We start from the raw sequence: 27,724 nt of genomic DNA on the forward strand, positions 1-27,724 counted from the left end.
ACTGGACCATCTCCAAATAGATCCGATGTAAGCGCCAATCCTGGCCAGGGGCCTAAACTTTATAGCGCATTCCATTATTTAAATCTATATTATACATTAAAAGAAGATTGCAGCTAATGTGTGGCATTTTCTAGGTCTTTCCAATAGTAAGGCAGTAAAATTAGCTTTGTTATGCGCATAATTAGCCATAGATTTGTCCAGAATGACTTTGATGGATCATTAGGAGCCGCGTATTAACACTGAGTGAATTATGGATGAATAAAGCCTTTTAATAAATTACTGTTTGTGCATATTAGTCGACATTTGCAAAACTCACCTTAAAATGCATTGACTGGAATTGCAAATATCTCACAAATAGGACACAAATGAACCTACACATGTGTAAAGAGGGATGAACAGGAGATGTAGTAGATTAACTAGAAGTACTATACAAAAGCCATACACAAAGAGTTCACTAACTACACACTCAGCACCGCAACATCTCAGCAGATCTGCTGCATCTTCATCTGATCATGGCCATGTTCAATCCAAATAATAAGGTCCATTTGAGGGTCAGATTGTGCAAATTGAACTGAATTGGCTGCAGTACAGTGATCTATCATGCTGTGTAGTCCAGGGGTCTATAATGCCATGGTCAAAGGATGCTGTGACAACTGGACAGTAACCATGAAATCGGGCTGGATCTCACTGCAATGTAGATAACAATGGCAATGAGTTCAGTTCTGCCAAGCCATGGCAGGTCTGGAAAATGCAGACAAAAGTAGAATGGACCAGTCAAATCCAGTGATTCGGCGAGAGGAAACAGCACTCACCCAGGAATGGATGTAAGACTTCTTTATTTTTATAGGACAATACACAAAACGCGTTTCAGGCCTGGCGTGGCCCTTTTTCAAGTGCAAAATATTCTGAGTAGGAAGCTTACTCCACTGGAGAAAAATTACAGCATTGTGGAGAGGGAATGCTTAGCCATTAAGTGGGCCCTAGAGTCCTTAAGGTACTATCTACTGGGTCTACACTGGACACTGATCACTTCCTTGTAACGTGGATGTGCCATGCTAAGGAAAGAAACGGCACTTAATGGCTAAGCATTCCCTCTCCACAATGCTATAATTTTTCTCCGGTGGAGTAAGCTTCCTACTCAGAATATTTGGCACTCGAAAAGGGGCCACACCAGGCCGAAACGCATTGTGTATTGTCCTATAAAAATAAAGAAGTCTTATATCCATTCCTGGGTGAGTGCTGTTCCCTCTCACTGAATCGCTGGATTAGGCTGGTCCTTTCTACTTATGCCCTGACGTTCCTGTGACGTGAAGCAGCCGCGGCCCTGTATCCCTACCCAAACCATTGGATTGGTTATTTATATGCCCATGTGTTGTTGTGAGGACTGCATTTTTTCCAGAAATATCTGACACTGTGACAGAGACTCCATCGCAGATGTGAACGTAGCCCTACTTTGTGTTGAAAGTTGTATCGTTGAAAACATTATATTAATAAATGTATATCTCTAATATGTAGAAATAATCTTTTCCTTCCGACACACAGTTGGTATTGTGAAAATTTTACACGTATTGAAGCTGAGAGCATCCTCATGAGCAAGCAAGTGGGATATTTCATCATCCGTGCCAGCCAGACATCTAAAGGGGAATTTTCCATCTCTGTCAGGTAAGTTATTGCTATATTCTGATCAAACTCCTTAAAGGACCTAAAATTACACATTAGACTGAGGTTAACGGAACCCATTGATCTCAATATTATGTGTATGGGATGGCCGGGTGACATTAATTCAGCCTATGCGGGGAGAGAAAGAATCAGCCATGTTGAATCTTGCATTCTTAGGACAGAAAAGTCAGTGGTGTCTGGCAGCAATGTACTCTGCCCTGCTATTATTCAGAATATTTGACTAAAATAAGTGTGCATGTGTATGGGGAGATCAGGAGGAATAGCTGATGGCTAGTCAAGCATTCAGCATTGGATTTCTCCAAGACATACAAATTCATTAGGGTATTACTGTATATGTAGAGCACAATACTGTATACAAGTATACAAGCATAGGTTCACCCAACCACAATACATGGATTTTACGCTTTAAGCAATTAATGACATTTTCTGTTGCTTTTTATAGCTGCTGTACATGGAAATGTTACTTAATTTCTAATACATGCAAGAATTATGTAAACACCATTAACGCAGTAAAATGCCAATATTCCTACCAAGAGCTACTATATATTCATCTAGTAATAGTATATTAAACCCTGGACCTGTGTAGTTATATTAACCTAAGCTGACGGAATTCCACAAGATGCCAAGGTAAATGGACTTTCCACCTATACCTTTTTAACAATAAGGGACGGAAGGGCCCAAACCCAAAACGTAATATATATATTGATAAATAAAGTCCTCCATGGAGTTCCATGTTACATGGGATGCATGCCGATTTGGCATGGTAGCCTGCATTATAAATGGTATTCATCTCCTGGCAAAGCTTAAAGCGAAATGTGAGTCAAAGTGCATTTGTCTGTCTGGGTCCCAGAATCTCCCTTTTTATTCATTCCTTGGGTGAGTTCTATGGAGCCTTCTGAAGGACTGGCCATCCCTTTTCTATATACTGTGATATAATTGCAGTTAAACTCATCCTGGTTATGTTGGGTCATTTCATTATTATTATTATTATTATTATTATTATTATTATTATTATTATTATTATTATATGCCCAGATGTTAATGTAGCCTGAGGTCTTGTTTTTTGTGGGACAAATTGTACCTCCTAATTGCACCTTTAGTATTCCAAACATTGTAATGGGAAGCTTGAACAAATATGGATGGGGTGCAATTGTTTCATTTTCTTATGGATTTTATTTTACATAAGTTAAAAATTACACATTACTTTTATTCTGTGGGTCTGAAACACAAGTGTAACCTACTGTAACAGCATATTCGGTGTTATTCGGTGATATCCATCTTAGCCTTGTATGTGCATATCAAACTTATCCAAGGGTGTTGCTACAGTTCATCATATATAGTTTGGAGAATCCAAGACATCATGTATCACCAATAGCACAGGTTACAAGTAAACCATCAAATTTATAAAGTTTATTTTTATTTTTTTTTAATACTTTTAAAAAACTTCAATAAACTATGCCCCCCACCACCACCACCATGATGTCAGAAAATATCATTTGTCTGCTGGAAAAATTACCAGACTACAGAGGTGGCAAAGTTAACCCTGATTTTTTTTATGGTCTATCTTCAGGTAGGCCATGAATATATACTGTATATGATTGATTAAAGGGTGACACCTGGCCCACGGACTGTTTATCATTCAATGCCCATCCGGTACACAATATGGGTCAGGAAACAGAAAGCTCCATCCGTTGTCTAGCAGCTGGGCATCTTCACTAAGGCTTAGCTCCGATAGAAGTTAGTAGGAATCCGTGCTGCAGTGAAGGCGCCGGGCCACTATACACTGGATGAATCTTTGTTTCTGCCCATATTTTTTACAGGATGGATGCCAGAGGTGGCTTCATAGAGATAACTGTTCTATGGGGCTGGTGTCAGCCCCTTATTGATCATATATTTAAGGTCTATCCTGAGGATAGGGCATTAAAAAAAACCTGGACAACCCCATTTAACAATAAAGTCACTGAAAAGTCATTGACACACCCAAGATTACATTTTGTGCCCTGGTGTGGTTCATGCTAAATTTATATATCTATAATGTGTGACTGTCCTGTACCCTTACAAACCTTATATTAGGAAAGGACTCCTGCCTATGTTCCCAGTGCACGTACACAAGTACACACATACATATAAGCTGCTAGTTAGGAAAACCGCAGGTTGAAGCATGCCATATGGAAAAGTATAGAACAATCTGCAGAATATAGTTCTTAATGGGTTAAACCATTGTTAGAGTTGTAGGTAATTTCTGACATTGTTGCCACCCATCTAGTAATTTTGGAATATTTGCCTGCTCTTAGATTCAGTACCCAAGAACATGTTTCCCTTATGACCTCTCAGCAACTAAATAGCAGATGTTCCAACAGCAATGTGAAATCTACAGAGATTTCCAGCAACATTGCAGTAAGTTATGGGAAATGTAAATTATTATAATATCTAAAATGAGAAGCTACATAAAACTAATGTGTATATGAAACCCCCATAGAAGTTAACTGAGAGAGCCCCACATTTTTGATTGAAAATGGCTTTATTCATAGTCATCAGTCGTCAACAAAAGTATGTACATAAGTATTGCGACGCAGCGTACAAAATACACCGATTACAACCATTCTCCCATACGTCATGATGTAGAGTTCATGCGAGGTGCGGGGAAGAGAGATCCTCCAACACCCCACATCACCCCGCCCCATACTAGTATTTCCGTACTTCCCAACATATATGCATACAACAACCTAGCAATCTGGCATGTGGAGGGAGGGGGGAGGGAAAAGTCACAGGCCCGAAGCTTTATTGAAGTACAACACACACGAGGGAAGCATACTATAACATTTCTAAGCAATACATAGTCATCAACAAAACATTCAAACAAGTGTGGGGAGGGGGGGGAGAACACAGGCCCGAAGCTTTATTGAAGACAACAACACACACTAGGGAAACACAATAAATTCATTACCTCAAAATAACATTTGAAGAAACAGTCCTTTAGTCCTCTTCTTCCTCTTCGCCTCTCAGGGTGTCCAAGATGGGGTAGTCCCGCAGCAGACTGTGGATAAGTCTGCAACAGTCCTAAGTGGTGACCTGTTCCCTCCTGAGAACAAGCCTGTTTCTGGCAAACCAGATAGCGTCCTTAAAACAGTTCATAAGGCGCCAGGCTTCCTGGATCTTGCTCTGTCTGTGGGTTCCCAGGAACAGTCCATAAAAAACCGAATGGTAAGAAAGGTTGCTCCTGGGGACAGAGTCCTGAAGTTCGTCTTCCAGAGCATCCAACAGACCCTGAGCAAACGGGCATTCCCAGAAGAGGTGGTGTGCTGTCTCCTCCTTGAGGGGACATCTAGGGCAGAAGCGCGTCTTGCTCAGGTTGCGGGCGTGCATGACGGCGCGGAGGGCAAGTCCTCCCTGGAAGTCCTACACCTAGCTGAGAGAGACCCACATGTGCCACCATCTCTTGACAGTATCTTCAGTACCTGGCAGGGGTACTGCAGAGGACCCACCTTTATGGAGAACCAGTGGGACCCACACAGTGTCCGACTAGAGTGATTGGGCCCACCAGTAAAATTAATTCTGGAACGAGCGTTTGGCAAAGTGCAACCAGAGGATCGGTCTGTGGAGCCTCAGACAACTCTCTTTGGAGGGTATGGCACTGGTCCTGAGGAACAAGATTCTTCCTGTGCTTCAGTACACCGCACAGGCTTGGCCTCCTCTTTCCACCATCTGCAAGTCCTCACTGCAAGACCATCACCAGGACAGTGTTCCACTTCATCTGAGGCTCGAAGATGGACAGGGTGAAGCAGACCATCATGTACAAGGAGCTGCTCAAGGGAGGTAAGGGGGTGCCTGACATGCCAACTCTGCTTAGATCCGCCTTTGTGTGTGATTGTGTTCGCAGAACCCTGAGGACTGCTAACGGATCAGCGGGTAGAGCCATGTCCCGCCTGTTCCTGCTCCCCTTGTGGTGACGCTTGGGGTGGGACAAGTGGGACAGCTCCGTCCCCTACAACTGGATCAGCCCATGATACTACAGAGACGTTACCCAGTTCGTGAGGGAGCACCAACTGGAGGGGCTCAAACCCGAGCTCTGGAAGCCAAAGACCGTCCACAAGCTCATCCGAGCTAAGGACACCATGGAGGAGATTCCAGGGCTCCCGGCAGGATCTACAGAGGTCGTTTGGAAGAATGTCTCTACGGATCTGCTGACCAATGGGTACAAGGACATGTCATGGATGGCCATCCAGAGATTACTTGTATTACTGTACTGAGAGGACCTGTGTGTGACATCATATGTCATGTGACTAGGGGGCGTGTCTTAGTGCTGGCAGGACAGTGCAAGAAGATGGAGACGTGTGTGGTGTGTGTCCTAAGGTACTGAGAGGGGAGGGAGGGGAATGTGAGATGCAGGGGGGGAGTGTGAGTGAGTGTGAGTGAGTGTGTGTGTGTGTCTGTGTGTATGTCTGTGTGTGTGTGCAGAGATGGAAGGGGCATGTTGTACTGGGGCAGAGATGGAGGGGAACATGAAACTCTGGGAGAGATGGAGGGGGGACATGAAATGTGGCAGATGAAGGGGGATATGCAACTGGGGGAGAAATAGAGGGGGGACATGAAAATGGGGGTAGATGAAGGGGCATTTAAACTGGGGGGACATTAAACTGGGGACAACTGGAGGGGTCATTAAATCATGCAGGTAGCTGGAGGGAGACCCGTCTGCCTCTAGTTGCCCCAGTTTAATGTCACCCTCCAGCTACCCCTACAGTTTAATGTCTGCTTCCAGCTGCCTGAGTTTAATGTTTCCCTCTAGTCTAATGTCCCACTTTATCTGCCATTAATTTATTGTTTCCTTCCAACTACCCCTACTGCTAATGTCCCCCTCCAGCTGCTCCAATTTGATGTCCCCCTCTAGTTGCCCCCAGTTTTATGTCCTGCTCCAGCTGCCATTAATTTATTGCCCCCCTCCAACTACCCCCCACTGTTTAATGTCCTCCTCCAGCTGCTCCAGTTTCATGTCCCCTCTAGTTTCCCCCAGTTTAAACTGGGGCACCAGGAGAGGGACTTAATACTGTGGGGCAGTTGGAAGAGAACATTATAATGTGGGGACATATAATGTACGGGTGACTGTAGGAGGATTATACTATGTGGGGGCACATGGAGAGATGATTGAGAATGGGCAGAGTCAACATAGAAGTAGGTGGGGCTAAATTTGCCACAACGCAGCCCTCTAGAATAGTTTTAATTTCTTATGCGGCCCCAATCGGAAAATTAATTGCCCACCCCTGGTTTACAACCTACTCTGTCCCCTGACACCTTGAACAGGTACATTGTATCCAATATTTGCTAAGTCTCCTGGAAATTCCAGGACACTCCTGAAAATAGGGGCGATCACTTGGAATTATGGAAGTGTGGCAAATCTCTCAAAGTTGTAACATCTGCTGGCCACTCTGTCAATCTATATGTGATATGCAGTCACATCAGGAAAAAGGGAGCATGGCCTCCTCTGCACAATACTCGGGGACAACCACCCTGAAATGTTAGTGCCTTCTTCACCCGATGACTACAGTGTGGTTTAACAATTGCTGCTGGACCTATTGGTGACTTATTTTTATTGTTTTATGTATAGGGTGGCCTGGACCCAGGGGAAACTTATTTAAAGAGAATTTCCCACAAGACAAAGGGACAAGTGATGTTCACAAGTGCTCTGTTTCTCCTCACTCCATGACTACAGTAAATAGGAGGACTAGCATAACCAGGAAAGACACGGGCCCATAGCAAACTTCTGACTGGGCTTCATCTGGGCCAACAGAAATTAGATATCACCAATTATCTACCTCCCTGCCCCTCAAGAAATCAATAGTTGCAGATATTGCCCCCCTCCCCACGCATTATAATGGCTTATTTCCCTGTTTACTGCCCCCACGCAGATTATTGACCATTAAACTGCCCCACGCACTGTATATTTTCTCCTTTACTGGCCCTCACATGGTATAGCATCCCTTTTACTGGCCCCTACACAGTATATTTTTTTCTTTACTGGCCCTCACGTGGTATGCCACCCCTTTACTGGCCACCACATAGTATAATACCCCTTTTACTGCTCCCTCATAGTGTATTATCCCATTTACAGCTCCCACATGGTATGAAACCCCCTTGAAATAGATCTGAATATTTTCAGAAAGGGTAAAATTTGTCATAAATGATAAGTGAAAATCTTGAGGCCTGCAGCATGACATATATACAGTATATTCTTCATGTCACTGCTCTGCTGTCATTTATCTACTATCTAGTTTCACCATGAAGGTTTTGATCACATTGCTTTACAAGGCCTAGTGAACACCCAATATAATGCAGAAACAAATACACATTATGCGAGCACTATATAAATGATATTGCATCTTGAATTCTCTTACGAGAGTCTTACATCTAAATCACACCAAAATAGTTAAGCCATTGGCAGCACAGGGGTTAATCCCTCCCTGCTCCGCTCTGCTCGGCAGGCAGCTTCTCTTCTCATTATAAAGAGATCTTCTTGTGATCCTCACATTCTGGAACGCGTGGGCAACTGTCAGACATAAGCCCCAATAACAACTCTCAGACTCTCGGGAATTGTGCGGGGTAAGGAATATAGATGCGTACATAGGCACAATGCTCCCAGTGCTGCTGAACTATATGTTCCAGAATAACAGACTATATAATTTAACAACCATTGTGTCACAATATGTATAAGTATAGTATGAATATGGGTCAAGGATTGCCTGGTGACCTGCTTGAGTTATAGAAATTTCAGCATTATGGGTAGGAGGCCTAGCGGACCTTGTCCTGCCCTGCTGGATTGAATGATTACTCTTGGTAATCTGTAGACTGAGATATAAGTCAAACCATTGGGATCCCACTTCTTATCAACACTTCTACTTGATCATTGATCCTTGTTATGCCATGAGGAGTGCCACATTCAAGAATACTTGTTCTCTTGCCATTAACCCCCTTTTAAGAGGACTATCGCCAGTTCCAAAAAGTCCAGCGCTTTACATCAATTAAGAGGCACACTCCACTGATTCTGGCACAGTTGGAATTTTTTCTTTAACTCCCACCATTCCTGAGCAATAAGTGCTGTAAGTTTTGGTGCCTGATATACTAATTTTGGTACCTCATTCTATCTTTTTTTCATTATGTCGAGAGGATATGGTGAACATTCTTGCTACTTACTTGAATAGCTTGCTATTTACTTACATGAATCTATTTTACTTCCTTTTAGCAAAAAAACAGGCTCTAACTGGAAAAGTTAGTCATGCACACAGTGGCGTAGACAAACTAATATTGTCTAACTTTCAGCCCATGTAAATATAGACCACACAGTCCTAAACTGTATCAGGTTTTTTAAACAGTGTAATGTTGTCCGAACTGTCTACTGTAACTTTATAACACTTATTAGCTGGCTTAGACAAAGAATACATCAGAATTTTGACGGTGTTACACAATAAGCCCCACCTGTCAATAGTGCTAAGTGAGTAGAAAGTGCCTAAAATGCTTAGAAAATTAGCTATAAAGCATGTATGCCAGGTTTTTGGTGCAAATCACGTCAGAAATCTGGTGCAATTTAATTAATCTGCCAGACTTTGTAATGCCAGCCTGTACAAATGTAGCAGTTGCCAAAGAGGGTGGGATCAATTCCAATAGCTGTATCTCCAGATGTATACCACCTAAAACAGTGGTTCTGGTGTCATATGAAAGCTGAGATTCCTTCATATGCTACCAAGATCACAGTTATAGCTATAATAAATGATGTCACCAGTGTTAAGAATGTGATCTTTGTGTGCAATAGTTCATGTTCTAGATGGTATAACTGTAGAAACAGCCATCTCAAGTCACCACTCCCTTTTTAGAAACTACTACATCTAGCAATATACAGTCAGGGTCGATCTGGCCCACCGGGGAACCAGTGAATCCCCCGGTGGGCCCCGAGCCTTGACTATCAGCACTAAGTTTGTCAATGCAGATGCATTGGCCAGGGGCCTGATCGGGATGTCAGGGGCCAGGTCGAATCCCTAACAATGCATTTGCATTGACAAACTGAGGACTGATAGAGGTAACAGGGGCCGGTAAACTCGGAGGCCCCAGCCTGCCGGCAGCACTGTATTAATTAAAGATGGCCGGCTGCTGGCAATTTCCCTGGGCCCTGAAACTTACACACAGGGGCCTCCTGCAGGTGGCTTACTTTCCCTATTAATATAGAGAAAGTATACATCGAGTGGACACCAGGGGCAGCAGCTGCAGCTTTACCTATCGCTTCCCTCTTATGTACAACTCTCTGTGCAGCCCGGACTTCCCCCCTCCCAGCAGTGAGTCATTGCTTACATCGGACCGTGTGGGGACAGAGAGGAGTCTGCTGCGATGCTGCACTATCTGCTTCAAATGTGAGTATATTTTTTTCTCTTTTTGGTAAAATGTAATATTTAATATGTATATGTGTTCATTTGTTTAACCCTTAAGTACTATCAGGATGTCTATCATGCACCACTACCATACACATATCATTATGATAGTACTTAGGGGGTAAAGTATGTGACTTGTATACTGTGTGAGTACTGTATGATGGATACAGGTATGTGTGAGTATATACAGTATGCTATAATAAGGTGTATGTATATATGTGAGTAGATATAGTATTCATACATTCATATAAGTGTGTGTATATATATATATATATATATATATGGCTTATATATGGTATATGGATGTATATAAATGTATATGTGTTATAATAATGTGTACGTGTGAGTGTATGGATATATATGAGTATATATAGTATTCATACATTCATTTAAGTATATATATATGTGTGAGTATATATGAATGTATATCTATGAGTGTGTAGGTATATACTGTGTAAGCGGCCATTTTTCTTGTGGCTACGGGCATGTGCAGTAGGCTCTGCCCAAGGCCTACAAGTTTCACCGCCTGCGACGGCAGAAAACGCGTGAAGAGGACGTTCCTGAAGAAGATGGAGGCGATAGAACTCATTTGCATACTGGCAAAAACTGGGATTTCTACGGAACGGCCGCGTGGAGAAGACATCTAAAGGTAGGAGAAGAATAGCCTTTCTTAAGGCTATTCTGACATGTTAGTCACAAAGAATTCCATCTGAATGATAGGATGCCTTTAAAGGATTTATCCATCTTTCTAATATTGATGGCCTGTCCTTAGAATACGACATCAATATTACATCTGTGATGATACAACAGCCAGGACCTCTGCAGATCAGCTCTTCCAGGACAGCGTGGCTACAGGTAATCTAAATCTACATCCCAGCTAACAGCATATACAACACTGGAATTCTTATGGCCACAATCTTACATAGGAACCATGTGCCAGTCTCTTCACCAGAATCATAAAAAAAATTATGCCACTGCCACAAAATCACATAAGTTTGGACTTAGCATTTCTTTCTCAGCTTTTACTAATTCACTAACTCGAGCTAAAGGTCTGAAGAAGTAAAACAGACTCGCTGGTTGCTGCAGATGAATATCAACCCCATTGGTAGACTTGTTGGTAGGCAGTGTAGCTGACAGGTAACTAGACTGACAGGCATGACACAGTTCATCCATTCTATTACTCATCTCAGACACTTGTAAAAGATCCATCTGATGGTCGCCTTTCCTAGAACAACTACGCCTTGCCTGAACTGAACTCACAGCTGGCTTTGTTGAATGTTGAAAATTCCCAAACTACCATGGGTCTACCATCCCATACTCAAATACTGCTTTGTGTATAAGACAGTAGAAGTGTGAAAGATTGGGAACTCAAAGCATCAAATGAGATGGACTTGGACCAGGAATTGCAGCCATCACACAGGCCCCGAATCTCCTGGAGTCTAAGTGAACCCTTGAGCTGATTTTCTAAATAATAAATTCAGAACTTTTTTAATTAACACTAAAGTTGGGTTGTAGTCAATGGGGTCCATCCAGCACTATGATGTCCATAATTGTAGTGGTCTATGTGTCTATTGTTCTGATCCCCTGACAGATCAGAGCAAAGGACACACGACCGCAGATGTAAATACAGTGTAAACCCTTATATAGTTTAATATGCCACTGTACAACTGCATGAACAGAGGCGTACCATGACATTTCTGGGACCCAATGCAAAATCTGTACCTTACCCCCCAACTATAATGTATTTATAGTACTGGTCTCTTCATACTGAGAAGAGGCACATCCTAGGCCCCCTATGACTTCTGGGCACAAGTACGACCACATCCTCTGCGCCCCTTCAAGTTACACCCTGTGCATAACATTTTTAGGGAAGTCCTTTACTATTAGGGCATCGTATACATACCATAAACCTCAGACAGCATGGAAACAAATGTATAAATTTAACAGGTTCCACACCTTACTGGAGTTGCTTGGAGGAGAAGGTTGGAAAAGTAGAAGGATCCACAAAGTGAGACAGAGCTAGCTATTACCCGGACTGATCAGTCTATTCCCTCCGCTTATCAACGACGTCAATTCCCTCGTCATGTCTAAGAGCCTCTTTCTACAAGTTAGCCAGACCAAGCGCAATGCTGTGAGATAAACTTTGAGATGGGACACTTGAGCATATATAGTTATATATTTTATAAAGGATGATAGATAGATAGATAGATAGATAGATAGATAGATAACAAGATATCTTTTTTTTACTAATGGATATTATATTGTTAAAAGCTACATCATCTGACATCCCAATCTCTGACCTGTTTCAAGGCCATTCCTGATGGATATTTATCTGGTTTGGGGTAGACTCAGAGGATTCAGAATTGTAAAGCAAAGTGAATTAGAATTGCTGTCCAGTTCATCTGAGTGCTTGCTAAGGCATCTGAAAGCATTCTATATTGGCAATGCCCTGTAGGAGTTAATGAACACTCTCCTACTTCCTAAGCTAGTGACCTTGCCAGATCAATCTCCAATTCTGGTTCATAGAACGAGACAGGGTCATGATGCATCACAGGGCTGTGTTCATGAAGGATGAATAATGATAATGCTCAAAATATAAAATTAGTTTTACTGGCCAAATTTTATTTGCTGTGAGAGAGAGACATCTGGTGGTAACTGCAGGAACTTCATGTGCTAAACATAGTATCTAAAGTGATCAAAGTAATTAATATTAGACATCATCCTGCGGGTTGTAGCATTTGTCCAGCAGATAGTCTAAGAAGAGAAATATGTAAGAAACATGTAAGAAGAGAAATATTCTGTACATTTATCCAGTTGTGTTTTCAACTTTCACTCATGTTCTCATGTTGCAAGCTGAAGAAAGATCACACAGACTATGCGCCATACACCGTATTAGCTACCGTATTCACTGCTACTGCTACCTACTTGATTCCTCATACACAAATGTACTCTCTGTACACACTGTCTGTCTGCACTTAATGAGTTAATACTAAGGTTCACCAATACTGGTTTGGCTCCCAGGTTATGTCTAGGGATAAGAGAACTGATGTGGTTAGAACCAAATTCAAACAGAATTTTCCAAAAGTTTCAGGTCTACCAAAAACACTATTATACTCTGGGGTCTTCTCAGACCCCATAGTATAATAAGTGGAGGCCCAGGGTACAAATAACAAACACTTATACTCACCTCACTCTCTCATGAGTGTCCGGCAGTTCCTCAGCATCCTCTTTAGGTCTCACGTCAAAGTGTTGTGATATTGGCTTGCGCCACATGAGACATTGACGCACCTCAGATTGGGCCTCATCGGTGACCCGGGGCACCTGTCACCCACAGATCACCCACGTTTTTTGAAAATTGCATAATGACAAGTATACCAATAGAAACAGTGGCGCTATAAGTATAATTAGGGAAGAAAATCTCTTGTATAATATGAGTTGTGCCCTCCGCCGGGTACAGAATTTCATAAATCCACCCCAGTGTTGTTATGCTAGGCAATCCTTTCTCTACTAATATACCAGCCAAACTGAGGCCAAGTGGACCTTTTTCCACCCCATGAAAATCAATACAGATGTTCAAGGTATACAGTGTGTTGGCAGCATTCCCAGTGTAGATGTTAAATGTATGATTTTAAAAAAAAAAAATCAATGGGTCTGTTCTCACTGAGTTTTCTGGATGGTTACCAGGGCTGTACCTGCCATGAGGCGACCTGAGGCAATAGCACCTTTTGATACAAACTGAGGGGCAGCATTTTTTTTATTTAACTGAACAGGAGCATGGATTGGTGAGTAAAATATCATCCACTGCTTCTTAGAAACTAATAGGTAGCAGCCAATATTTTACTCACCAATCCCCGTTCCTATTCAGTTTGGCCTAAGCAGAGGCCAGACGCAACAGAACCTGGAGGTGAGTAAAAATAACAGTTATACTCACCTCTCCTGGGAGTCCCCTGGCATCCTCTTCAGGCCTCTTCTGGCCTGTGTCTGACATCATGCACCCTCGGGTCACTAATAAGGCATGTGATTGGTGACCAGCTGCAGCACGTGACATCAGACGGCAGCCTGGGGAGCACGTCATATGCTGCAGGGTGCCAGAAAGATGCCCATGGAGTATAAGGCTGAGGCCCCACGTTGCAGAAACACCGATTCTTTTGTTGCAGATTTTGCTGCATTTTTTTGAGCCAAACCTAGAGGTGGCTACAAAAGGAATGAGAAATATATAGGCATCTGTTATACCTCTACCTTCTGTTTAATCCACCCCTGACTTTGGTAAAAAAAAAAAAAAAAAAAAACTGCAACAAAATCTACAACAAAAGAAGCTGTGTTTCTGCAACGTGGGGCCTCAGCCTTAAGTGTTTATTATTTTACCTCACTTTCCCTGAGCCTCACCTTAATACACTCTAGAGTCTGAGAAGACCCCAGAGTACAATAGTGTATCGCGGATGATGAACCCCAAAAGTTCAGGTTCTGATAAGCCCATAATTTTTGGAGAAATTGGGGGCACATCGAAGACTGACATATCACTGTAAGGGTGCATTCACACTGAGTAAACGCTAGCTTATTCTGAACGTAAAACACGTTCAGAATAAGCGGCGTCTAAAGCAGCTCCATTCATTTCTATGGGAGCGGGGATACGAGCGCTCCCCATAGAAATGAATGGGCTGCTTCTTTCACTCCGTGCAGTCCCATTGAAGTGAATGGGGAGTGCCGGCGTATACGGCAAGCTCTGCTCATGCCGGAGCGTACACGCCGGCACTCCCCATTCACTTCAATGGGACTGCACGGAGTGAAAGAAGCAGCCCATTCATTTCTATGGGGAGCGCTCGTATCCCCGCTCCCATAGAAATGAATGGAGCTGCTTTAGACGCCGCTTATTCTGAACGTGTTTTACGTTCAGAATAAGCTAGCGTTTACTCAGTGTGAATGCACCCTAAAGGGGCCAAAAACGGGGTAATATACTGTGTAGGAGTAAGTAAAGGGACCATATACTGTGTGGAGACCAGTAAAGGAGGTGTTATAGTGTGTTGGGACTACTAATGGAGGCAATTTACTGTGTGAGGCCAATAAAGGGGGGAATACAATGTGGGGGCCAGTAAAGAGGGTAGTATACTGTGCCAAATAAGAGGAGTGGAGGGCTGTGGGCTACAATTTTCTTTAGGGAAGCTCCATCATGGAAGCAAAGATTGCAAGATCATTGGGTCAAGTATTTTTGTGGGGGAGTAGGTGCGTTTCTATAGGTCGCCTCAGGCAGCAGAGAAGTTGGGTTCACCCCTGGAGGTTATCTTTAAAAAAATCTGCTTCAAAATGTTTCTAATCTCCCTCCCATTCATTCCCACCAAAGACATTAAGGCTAAGGCTCCACTGAACATCCTTCAGCAAAAAAGCACTGCGGGAAAAACCGCGGCAGAAACTCATCTGTCTTTCTTTGGCCAGAAAGTTCGCAGAGTTTTCCCTTACTGTTTTCCCGTAGCATTTCCTTCTGGTGGGGCTCGGCCCGCCTAATACATTTTGTCAGCTAGTACAAGAAAAAAAAAGCGTCTTTTCCTATCTTCAGGTGGATTCCACTTTGAAATCCTATTGAAATGAATGTGGAAAAAATGCCCAAGGCAGAACATCACATTTTCAGTGTGAACATACCCTTACAGATACATCTCTGAGCATAAAACAATCCTTCCTATATTGGCTACCCTATATATGCAACTATATATAACTATATATATGCAACTGGAGGCTAAAATAGCTGTTTAGGATTATTTTTATGCAGAAATATTATTATATTACTCAATGGATTGTATTTTCTGGTTGTATTTTTCTACAGACATGAGGAAGATGTGCAGCACTTCAAAGTCATAAGAGACAAGTCAGGAAATTACAGTTTATGGTCAGAAAAATTCAAGTCACTCAACAAGCTAGTTGAATATTACAAAAGCGTCTCCGTATCTCGACAGACTCAAGTCTTTCTTCAGGAAGAAGGCTCTGCCCAACCACAGGTAAAACACACAGGCTGCTCTGCACAGCTAGATAGCAAGATAAAAATAGAAGATATGTATTACACTATAGCTTCTGACTATATTATAAGGCAGTGATGTGATGTCATACGTTCTTATTACTAATATACTGTATGTGCTTGTCATAAGGCTCAAGTACATGGCGGAGTCTACAAATGCTGCACGGCTCCAATGTCTATTCCAGGGGTAGGCAACCGTCTTTTGTACAGCATGCCAAATTAAAAAATAAAATCAAAGACGAGGTGTTCAGTGCGTCGTGCAATAATTGGAAGGTTTCCTAAATGGAAGTTATATAATGGGACTTTAGGCTTGTTGCATACGACCATGCTGCAATCGGCCACCTGTGAATGCCGTGCACGGGCGGCAAAGGGGGGGGACACGGGGATCTCCCCCCGTGTGCCACCCGTGCACAGGCTGTGCTCTCATGTTTCCTTTCATTAAAAGAATAGGAGCCATGGATGCAAAGGCCACAAAATAGGACAGGAATAGAACCTGTTCTATATTTTGCAATCCAGACTGTTGGCTTGCACATGGGACCGTGAAATTCACAGTCGTGTGTACAGGGCCATTGAAATGAATGGGTCAGTTTGCTATCCATGAAACACACAGATAGCACACTGAACACAGCCACGGTTGTCTGCAACCGATCTTAAGCTGTAATACAGAGCGTCAGTACATCAGCCCAGTAAAGCTAACCTAGTGGCGCTATCAAAAGCATCCGTTATTGTTTTTAAAAAAAAATAATTAAAAACTAGTGTGACATGCTTCACTTTTTTGTGTGGTAATATGACACGGATTCCTATGATGCTTTGCACCTCTCCATCTCCTTCACAGCACTACTGCACCCTCTTTGTCCATTACATGTGTATGAAATGAAGGGGATGCAGCAGTGCTATGGAAAAATGAAGAAGTGAAGGCTGCTCAGTCCTGTGTAAGGAAAGAAGGGGGACTAGGCTTTACATAAGGCTGGTATAGCCAGGAGTTGAGATCACCTTCTTTCACTGTTGCCATTCCCTCCATACTTTACAGAATACCCATACCAATAAAAAAATTTAAAAAAAATAAAAAAAATTAAAATCACTTATCTGCTGTAGCTGTATACAGACTGGGAAGAAGCAAGTAAAATCCAGCAAGGGTTAACTCCATTGAGTCTGGTAAAGCAGGGAACACGCAAGCGATCTGACAAATTATTTAAAGATTACCATCACTGTGTCAGATCAGGGGCCGATGATTTATTAATTAGTTTTGTCCTTCCCTGATCACATATTGTCGTCTTGCTCGTTCCCTGTGTGGACATTGTCAGTAGAATTAACCCTTGCTGGAGTTTACTTGCTTCCTCCCGGCATGATCTGCTGTGCCAGGCAAATATAGCTTGCATGCCACTCTTGGCACGCATGTCTGAGGTTGCCGACCCGTGGTCTAGTCTAACCTGACACCACCTATTAGTTACTGTGGGTCAGTTTCAGCCAAAAAATATGCCAAAATACTGACACATTTGTGGCCCAGTTTTTGGCACCCGCGTTGCATATTAAACTTTTTGGTAAGCCCTGCCCACTTGTCAGGCAAGGTGCAGAAACTGTTAGAAAGTATCTAAAACACAAAAGCTGAGATACAAACAGGGGTGAACCTCTCTGCTGCCTCAAGAGACCTATAGAAATACATAACTTCCCCCCAAAAAAATATCTGACATGGTGATCTTTGGGTCCATGATAGGGGCCCCCTAATTAAAACTGCAGGCCATGCCCCTCTATTTGTGCAGTATAAAACTCCTTTTACTGACCCTGACACAGTACATTGCCCTCTTTACACGTTCCCTTACAGTATACTGCCCCTTTTACTGACCCCCACAGTATATTGTTACCTTTACTGATTCCACACAGCATACCATCCCTTTTTAGGTTTCCACACAATATACTGCCTTCTTTTTTTTGGGCTACGACACAGTATACTGCCCCCTTTTTTGCCAACCTACAGTAATGTTAGTCTTAGATTCAATATTTCCCAAAAGTTAACAAAGACATATAGCAGTCACATGGAGTGAGCCAAGCATCCTGACATCATGACAGCCAGCGCGCCCCACATGACTGCTGATGCCCAATCACAGGCCTCAGCAGATACCCTGAGGCACATGATGCAGGCTGGAAGAGGCCTGAAGTGATTGCTGTGGGGAAGGCTGGAAGTTCCAGGAGAGGTGAGTATGACTGTTTGTTGTATTTACTCACCTCTCCTGGTGCCACACAAGTTTGACTATTGACTATTAAAATATAGCCTGCTACCTAATGGAATAATCACTGATTCCCAATCCTGCAGCATCTGGCCTCTGGCTTCTGTCTCCAGAACAACAACGCTGCAGCGCCCTCTAGAGGAAGAAGTGGAGACCCAACCGAACAGGAGAAGGGATTGGTGAGTAAACTATTAGCCACTACTTGTCGGAATAAATAATAGGTAGCACCTTATTTGGTGTCGCTGAGTATAAAGCATCTTGCCATTTTTTTACTGCAAATTATGCCAGAATTTTGGGGCATTTCCAATGCTGTCTGCCTCTATAGCAGGGCCGTTTTTTAAATAAGTGTTTCATAAGTGGGCTTCTCCCATCATCACCACCTAGAAATACCAGACCTGCACAAATTCTAATGTCCCCTCAATGGCCCCCACATTGTGGCCCAATAAAGCCCCTGAAAATGTCCCCTTCTAGATTGCCTCCACATTTTCATGTCCCCCTCACAGATTCATATCCCCCACCCCTTGGTTGCCTCCACATTGTCATGCACGTCCCCAAGTTGCCCTAACATTGTCATGTCCACCTCAGGTTGCCCCCACAGTACCATGTTCCCCAGGTTGCCCCTACAGTATGTCCCCCACAGTGTCGTATTCCCTTCATGTTGCCCCCACAGTATCATGTCTCCCTCCTGGTTGCCCTACCAGAAACATGGGCCCCCACAGTATGGCCCCTATTCTTTGCCCCCCTCAGTGCCATGTCCCCCCACAGTTTTCCCCCACAAGTATGTCCCCAACTCCACAGGTTGCCCCCACAGTTTCATGTCCCCCACTGTATATAATCAAAGAAAAAAACAAACCTTATTACTCACCTTTCCGCTTCCCTGTTCACTCTTGTCTCTGGTCCCGGACTCTTCAAGGAGCAATAGGTTTGATGTAAGTGACATCATATATACTTATATATATACTTTTAGGGTAGAATACACCCATTCATATCTTTTTTTATTTTTTTTTATTTACAATTTTGTTCTAAAAATCTAAAAATAATGAAGTATGGTTTGGCTGTAATATGACACATAACACCAGTAGAGGGCAGCAAAGACCATTCAATGGCATTTTAAACGTTTACCAGTATATTATACATAGGTAATGCCCAAGTATTTGCACCTCAAAACTTTACCTGTATGATATGCAAACGTGACAGTAGAAGGTGCCGCCATATTGGTTTTCTCATCACATGAGTAAAATACATGAATACCAAATGTACTGCTACTGCTGAATTGTGTTCCTTTTTGTTACCTGGATATGCTAGGTACTTTTAGGATGTGACTGGCAAAGGCGCCCATGTCACATGTAAAATGTCAGAGAGGCCGGAGGAAGCAGGAGCATTCTGCCAAGTCCTGGAGATATGGCTACTCATTCAGGACTTGGGAGGTTTACCCATTTTTAGGAGACTCCCAGACACTCCAGGACAGTTGGTAGTTATGCCATAGTATCCAATCACATTGCTTCTTTCATTGCAAAACTACTTTGAAAAATGTAAAGGTGGAATATGATTGGGCGCCTGGTGGCCCCATGTTATGACACATTAGGGCCCGTTAAATTTTTCATTGATACAGTTCCTATAACAATGCTTTTCTCTATTTACCAGGCGTCACCACTACCAAGAAGACCTCGGCTGGTAAAAGCTCTCTACGACTTCAAAGCCTTAGAGCCTGATGAACTTAGTTTCCAAACCAATGACATCATTGAAGTGGTGGAAGTCATTAATGATTCCTGGTGGCTGGGAAAGCTGGGTCACAAGACAGGGCTCCTCCCATCTAACTATGTGACAAGCTTTGACCGATGACAGCAAGAAGCAAATAAAGACTGAAACATCCCTCCCTCCATTCTAGAATTTCCAACACTCTGTTTTCCACTGGTTTACCAACTTTGCAGACGCATCCTTTTAAGACACCCACTTTCAGTCTATAGTAACACGCAGTATTTATTGGGGCGGGGGCCCGTGTTTACTATATCTGTTCTTTCTTACATGTTACTATTTCTCTGCTATATTCTGTAGAATTAAAGGTTTTGATATTTAAGATATGTCTTTGCGACTGCTGTGTACTGTGCTTGGCACACTGCTCAATTTTGGGGGTGTTTGAGGTATAAATATACAGACTCAATTACTGTCTGGTCTTTTATAAAGCTTAGGCCCAGTTCACATCAACGTTTGGGTTTCCATTCGGGTAGTCCACTGGGGACCCCCTGAATGGAAACCTATACGCATTAAAAAGCGGTTATCTAAGAAACCCCACGGACCCCATAGACTATAATGAGGTCCGTGCGGTTTCCGCACAAAACATGCAGAGAGAAAAGTGCTGCTGGCACAATTGTTGGTGCATGGCATTTTGTCCTAGAATTGTGTGACTTTTTCAATTGTCTGCCACTCATGCCATTGTGAGGAGTGTGGGCAGGACTAATGTGGACATAAATTTTAACTGAAATCTAAATCAGCTCCTAGTTGGCTTACATCTATTTTATTTAGTTATTTAGTTACCTCTCGAGTTTATATGGCGCCAACATATTGTGCAAAGCTTTACGGATATTGTCATTACTCAGTGTCCCAAGTAGGGCTCACAATCTCCCTATCAGTATGTCTTGGAAGTTTGGGAGAAAACCTAAATACCCATGGAAAACCCATGCAAATACAGGGAGAACATACAAACTCCACACGGATGTTGTTCAGAATTTGCCGGAGAATGTTAACCCTTGATCGGTATTTGCAGCCAGGTTCCCAGAGCAGCAAGACAATAGTGTTGACCACCTCCCAATGTCTTTTGGCAAGCTTTGATGTACAGATTTCAAAGGAAACATCCCCAGTGACTTTGCATAAACAGGGCTAGGACATTACAAGTACAACCAAAATAAAGAAAGTGCACAATTTAGTATGCAAGTACATTGCACACATCATGTGGGCACCAAGGGGATTAAAATGCAAGTACATTGCACTCATCATGTGGGCACCAAGGGGTTAAAATGCAAGTACATTGCACACATCATGTGGGCACCAAGGGGATTAAAATGCAAGTACATTGCACACATCATGTGGGCACCAAGGGGTTAAAATGCAAGTACATTGCACACATCATGTGGGCAACAGGGGGATTAAAATGCAAGTACATTGCACACATCATATGGCCACCGGGGAATTAATATGCAAGTACATTGCACACATCATGTGGGCAACAGGGGGGATTAAAATGCAAGTACATTGCACACATCATGTGGCCACCGGGGAATTAATATGCAAGTACATCACACACATCATGTGGCCACCGGGGAATTAATACGCAAGTACATTACACACATCATGTGGGCACCAGGGGGATTAAAATGCAAGTACATTGCACACTTCATGTGGGTACCAGGGGGATTCATATGTTAGTATATTGCACACTTCATGTGGGCACCAGAGGGATTAATATGCAAGTATACTGTATTGCACACATCATGTGGGTACCACGGGGATTCATATGTTAGTATATTGCACACACATACCTCCCAACCGTCCCTATTTCCGCGGGACATTCATGATTTGGGTGACGTGTCCCGCGCTCCTGGTTGGAGGGAGGTATGTCCAGAGGACGCAGATCTGAGTTGAACACATACACGGCTAAAGCAAGGAGCTGTCACAGCTCAGCTCCTTGCTTCGCCGCTGCACCCCGGCTACTGGCTGTGTAGACGCGATGTGATGACGTCACATCGCGTCTACAACTGAGTGCGAGAGAGAGAGAGAGAGAGAGAGGTGTGGAGAAAGCTGCAGGGGAGCGAGGAGAAGGTAAGTGTAATGTGTACATGAAACTGGGGGCAGATGAAGGAGAGGACGGCATGACACTGGGGGCAGAGATGTGGAGACATGAATCTGGGGGCAGAGATGGAGGGACATGAATCTGGGGGCAGAGATGGAGGGGACATGAATCTGGGGGCAGAGATGGAGAGGACATGAATCTGTGGGCAGAGATGGGGGACATGAATCTGGGGGCAGAGATGGAGGGGACATGAATCTGGGGGCAGAGATGGAGGGGACATGAATCTGGCGGCAGAGATGGGGGGACATGAATCTGGGGGCAGAGATGGAGGGGACATGAATCTGGGGGCAGAGATGTGGGGACATGAATCTGGGGGCAGAGATGGAGAGGACATGAATCTGGGGGCAGAGATGGAGGGGACATGAATCTGGGGGCAGAGATGGAGGGGACATGAATCTGGGGACAGAGATGGAGGGGACATGAAACTGGGGGCAGAGATGGAGGAGGGACATGAATCTGGGGGCAGATGAAGGGTGTATATGAAACTGGGGGAGAGATAGAGTGGGGACATATAATTTACGGGTGACTGTAGGAGGATTATACTGTGTGCGGGCACGTGAAAAATCAATGAGAATGGGCAGAGTCAACACAAAAGTGTTCCGCACGTTTTGTCCCTCTTTTGGTTCTTCAAAAGTTGGGAGGTATGCACACATCATGTGGGCACCGGGGGGAATTAATATGCAAGTACACTGCACACATCACGTGGGCATCGGGTAAAAGGTGTGGGGGACTTGGAAATAAAACAAAACAAAACATGGACAACCCCTTTAATAAAAGTCAAATGTTCCTTTACACTGAAATATTCTTAATGATCTGGTGAGGACTTGAAGCCCAGATTTTATTAGAGTTGCATAATACAGTGCTTCCCATAAAGCTGATGGACCTCTTTAGAGTTAACCTATATGTCACTTAATAATAATTTATGGCAGCTCATATAGTATATTCAATAGGTGTCATAAACGCTGGCTTATAATTAACCACCTTTACATAAAAGAGCTTCACTTCCTCATAAAAGTGGGAAATGTTCAGGCTTGTAGCAGAGTAAAGTTTCTCCAGCCGTACCAAGGAGCTGTATCCTGAGCCCAGTGGCCACATGTACTGACTGTCAGTGCAGATTGACGATCCATGATGGGCGTATGTTTGCATCGGGCTATTTATACAAGTTGATGCAAAATGCAAGGAAGAGGAACAATTTCCCCACTTGTTTGGGGAGGACATGGGGGCGATACGCTGCTGATAACCTTGTATCTGTCATACTGCACAAAACACACAGTCACCCAGCCAACAAGCATTTTACTATGCATCTCAGCTGACTGGCACACATTTACTATGACAGTAAAACAGAGGATTTCAGTTTGATGACAATTCGCTTTCAGGTGCTAATTGGTGGCAGACACAAACAGTAAAGGGTTCCATACCTCCCAACTTTCAAAGGACAGAAAGAGGGGCAAAATGTGCACATAGCACGCTGCAGCAAACTTAGCACCACCCACTTCTAAATTGACTCCGCCCATTCCCATCTAGTTCTCTTTGAGCTCCCCATATAGTATAATGCTCCTACAGTCACCCTAATATTATAGGCGCCACATTATAATGTTCTCCTCAAATTGACCCCACAGTATAAATTCTCTCTCCTGGTGCACCCACAATTTAATGTCCCCCTCCATCTGCTCCATAGTTTAATCTCCCCTTCCAGCTGCCCCAGGTTATACTGGGGGCAACTAGAGGGGGACATTAAACTGGGGCAGCTGGAGAGGGACAATGAACTGTGGGGTTAGCTGGTGGGGGACATTAAACTGGAGCAGCTGGAGGGGGACATTAATGCTCCACATTAATGTCCCCCTCCAGCTTCCCCCAGTTTAATGTCCTCCTCCAGGTGTTCTCAGTTTAATGCCTTCTCCAGTTGCCCTCAGTTTAATATCCTCCTCCAGTTACCCTCAGTTCAAGGCCCCCTCCATCTTCCCCCACAGTTTAATGTCCCTCTTCATCTGCCAAAGTTTCACATAAAAACCACTGATACTCATCCCTCCTTTCACCCCTGCTGCGCAGTCTGCAGTCTCTTGTCCCGGAGTGTTCAGGGAGCTGCAGGTGCAATGTGAGTGACATCATCACTTGCAAGACTTTTCTCTCAACAGTTTAAAAACGGAATGGGGAACAGAATCCCAGAGCGGAGACCGAGCACTAGTGTGAACCTATCCTTAGAAAGGCAGTCCCCAAGCAGACTCCCCGAGCAGAGTACTGAACACAGATGTAATCAGGCCTGAGAGACGAATCCTATCCTATCCTACTAGTCCTACTAGTATTAGAAGTGTGAAAGTTTGGACGTTTGTGTGTTTGTTCCTCAATCACGCAAAAACAGCTGAACGGATTTGAATGAAATGCAAATGCATTAATGATTGCCACAAGCAATTGGTGCAGAACATGATGGAGATGTTTCCATCAAGTGTCGTTGGCGACAGAGAGGACAGTTCCTCCATGAGGCAAACAAGTGCTGTCCAGTCCACACCCGGCAGGGGCACACTGTCTAAGCTCTGGGACACGTTAATGGCACCCCCTCGCCATACTCCCGCCACTGAGTAGCCTAGTGTCACCAGGCGGGAAAAGTATAGGCGCATGTTGTGGAAATACCTGTCCAACCACAGCCCTGTCCTCTCTGATCCCTCTGCGCCCTACACGTATTGGGTGTCGAAGTTGGACCTGTGGATTGAACTTGCCCTATACGCCTTGGAGGTGCTGCCCTGTCCTGCCGCCATTGTGCTATCTGAGAGGGTGTTCAGCACAGCCGGTGGAATCATCACGGATAAGTGCAGCCGGCTGTCAGCCGAGAGTGCCGACCGGCTGACTTTCATCAAAATGAACAGCCACTGGATAGACCCATCATTTACGTGCTCACCAGTGTCAAGCACCCCAACATGAATTGTCATGTCTGCGCTCAACCTCTACAATTCCTCCTCATACTCCTCCACCATCTGTGTTGCACAATTCTCATCCTTCTATGCTGAATCCATCCTGATTGCCCCAAATTCTGCTGGTTAGAGGCTGAATCCACCCTGATTTCCCCAAACTCTGCTGGTTAGAGGCTCTACTCACCCCAAGGGCCAAAAACACTGCTGGTGCAAGGCTCTACTCACTCCAAGGGCCAAAAACTCTGCTGGTGCAAGGCTGAACTAAATTAAAGGACCAAACACTATGCTGGTTAGAGGCTCAGTTCACCCAAAGGGCCAAAAACTCTGCTGGTAAGAGGCTGAAGTCACCTAAAGGGCCTAAATCTCTGCTGGTAGCTCAGCTTAAAGGGGTATTCCCACGTCGCATACTCACCAGTCTTCGCTGCTATAAAATCTTCTTTCTTCCTGCTTTGTTGTGTCATTGGTGGGCGGGGTTACATATGCAAAGCCAGCGGCGAGATGACGTCGCTTCTATTCCGCTGGCCCTGCGTGCGCGCTCATAGATGGTGAGACCAGTCAGTTCCGCAGCCTTCACAATGCCAATACAGACCCGGCATCCGCCTTTCTATTACAGAGGATGCCGGGTCTGTATTGGCGGCCCCTGTGACGGGTTAGACGCCGGCACAGGTGCCTGCGACATCACTACGCTCCTTCCCTGCATGAAGCCAGCAGCAGCAGGACCAATGGTGCTATTCCGGAGGTGGGGGGGGTGGAGGAGCGGAATAGCAGCATCGCTCCTGCCGCTGCTGGCTTCATGCAGGACAGGAGCGTAGCGATGTCGCAGGCACCTGTGCTGGCGTCTAACCCTCCCCGGCATCCTCTCTATTACAGCGGATGCCGGGTGTGTATTGGCGGCCCCTTCCCCCCAAAGTATAAACTCCCCCCTCTAGACTCGCTCCCGTGCACTTAGCCCCTCCTCCAGGCAGATACATCACTTGACTTTTGTATGGGAGCACTCGTCCACATTAGGGAGAGTGTTTGCCTACATAGGCAGTACGGAGACATACAAGTCATTCCTGCTCCGCTAGGGATTATGGGTAAAAAATATGCAAATCTATTCTCCTAGATGGAATTAGGAGAACAGAGTGCACTCTGTACACCACCCTATAGAGGGCAGCATCCTTAACATCATGAACGACTCAGTTATAAAGTCTTTTAATCATAATGTGGATTTAATTGCTAAATCAGTATTTCTGTCCCAAAAGGAACAGATTCCCAACTATGGACAGCGCTGTTTCGGCCTATTGGGCCATCCTCAGCATAGCGTAGGGATACTGATTTAGCAGAGTGAGAGACTATAGACCAGGGTATGGGAGCACTCGTCCACATTAGGGAGAGTGTTTGCCTACATAGGCAGTACGGAGACTTACAAGTCATTCCTGCTCCGCTAGGGATTATGGGTAAAAATATGCAAATCTATTCTCCTGGATGGAATTAGGAGAACAGAGTGCACTCTGTACACCACCCTATAGAGGGCAGCATCCTTAACATCATGAACGACTCAGTTATAAAGTCTTTTAATCATAATGTGGATTTAATTGCTAAATCAGTATTTCTGTCCCAAAAGGAACAGATTCCCAACTATGGACAGAGCTGTTTCGGCCTATTAGGCCATCCTCAGCATAGCGTAGGGATACTGATTTAGCAGAGTGAGAGACTATAGACCAGGGTATGGGGGCACTCGTCCACTTTTGAGCAGATAAGTCAAGGGCTGTGTCTACAATGAATTGAATAAAGTAAGATAGTGGACAAACAAAGCAGTTTTGCTGAAGCAGTGTATTTAGGAAAAGTCTTACATTCAAATTAACAAGCAGTATAGATAGGATCCTTGTGATGGGACAACCCCCTTTAAGGGCCTCTGACTTAATTTGGAAGGGCTCATGTGAAGGGCCAGAAAAGTAATTTTTTAAGGTCTCACCGCATCACACACACATAAACAATGACAGTTAAGGGTGGGGGCTTTTGGATTTCTCATTGCCTATGCCATCTGTGGTTGTCATGAGCAACATGATTTAAAGGGGTTCATGCTAATGTTTCTTTAGCTTTAAATTTGGGTTTCTGTCCATACTATTGTGGACGAAAGAAGGTTTCCAAGTATTTTTCCACTTTCATAGGGGTTCTACTGAGTTTGGAAAGTGTCTAGTTGATAGGCTGTGATAGTGGGGTAATACAGGGAATTTGGCGTATTAGATGGCATGCTTCCCCTGCTGTCCCAGTTGCATTCCCGAGGTGTTGTCATCATTTCCTTTGGTGTCATAGTGGACTTGGTGACTCTCCTGAGTCAAATATTGGTTTCCCCCTAAACGAGTATTTTTTCCCCATAGACTATAATGGGGTTCGATATTCGTTCGAACAGTCAAGTTTTTAGGGGCTACTCGAATCGAATATTGAACTTCAAACATTTCACTGTTCACTCATCTTTACTTTTGACCAAATGTATTAGTCAAACATGGAGTACTAGAATATCCTGGTTGGTAAACACAATCCTTGTGTGAAAAGTAGTGAAAGGAGTAAAAGGTAGATACGTTTTAGAGGTGCAGTGATACTCTGTCGCTTCATATGAGAGAAAAGCTCGGAGCTAGTCAAGTTCATAAAGTCAGGGTAAGTACATT

General features: G+C 44.0%; 1 protein-coding gene across 1 annotated transcript in view; it reads left to right on the forward strand.

Moving 5' to 3' along the window:
• GRAP2 (GRB2 related adaptor protein 2) overlaps nt 1-20,192 on the forward strand; it is a 152,868-nt gene extending 132,676 nt beyond the window's left edge. Inside the window, exons 4-6 of the mRNA XM_075286885.1 lie at nt 1,543-1,662; nt 15,907-16,078; nt 19,965-20,192. Of these exons, the coding sequence (XP_075142986.1) occupies nt 1,543-1,662; nt 15,907-16,078; nt 19,965-20,162 (490 nt within the window). The 3' untranslated portion in view covers nt 20,163-20,192. The remainder of the gene's footprint in view (nt 1-1,542; nt 1,663-15,906; nt 16,079-19,964) is intronic.
• Nucleotides 20,193-27,724: the final 7,532 nt, after the last annotated feature.

Source organism: Leptodactylus fuscus, chromosome 9 (assembly GCF_031893055.1).
Source record: "Leptodactylus fuscus isolate aLepFus1 chromosome 9, aLepFus1.hap2, whole genome shotgun sequence".
NCBI classification, from domain to species: domain Eukaryota; kingdom Metazoa; phylum Chordata; class Amphibia; order Anura; family Leptodactylidae; genus Leptodactylus; species Leptodactylus fuscus.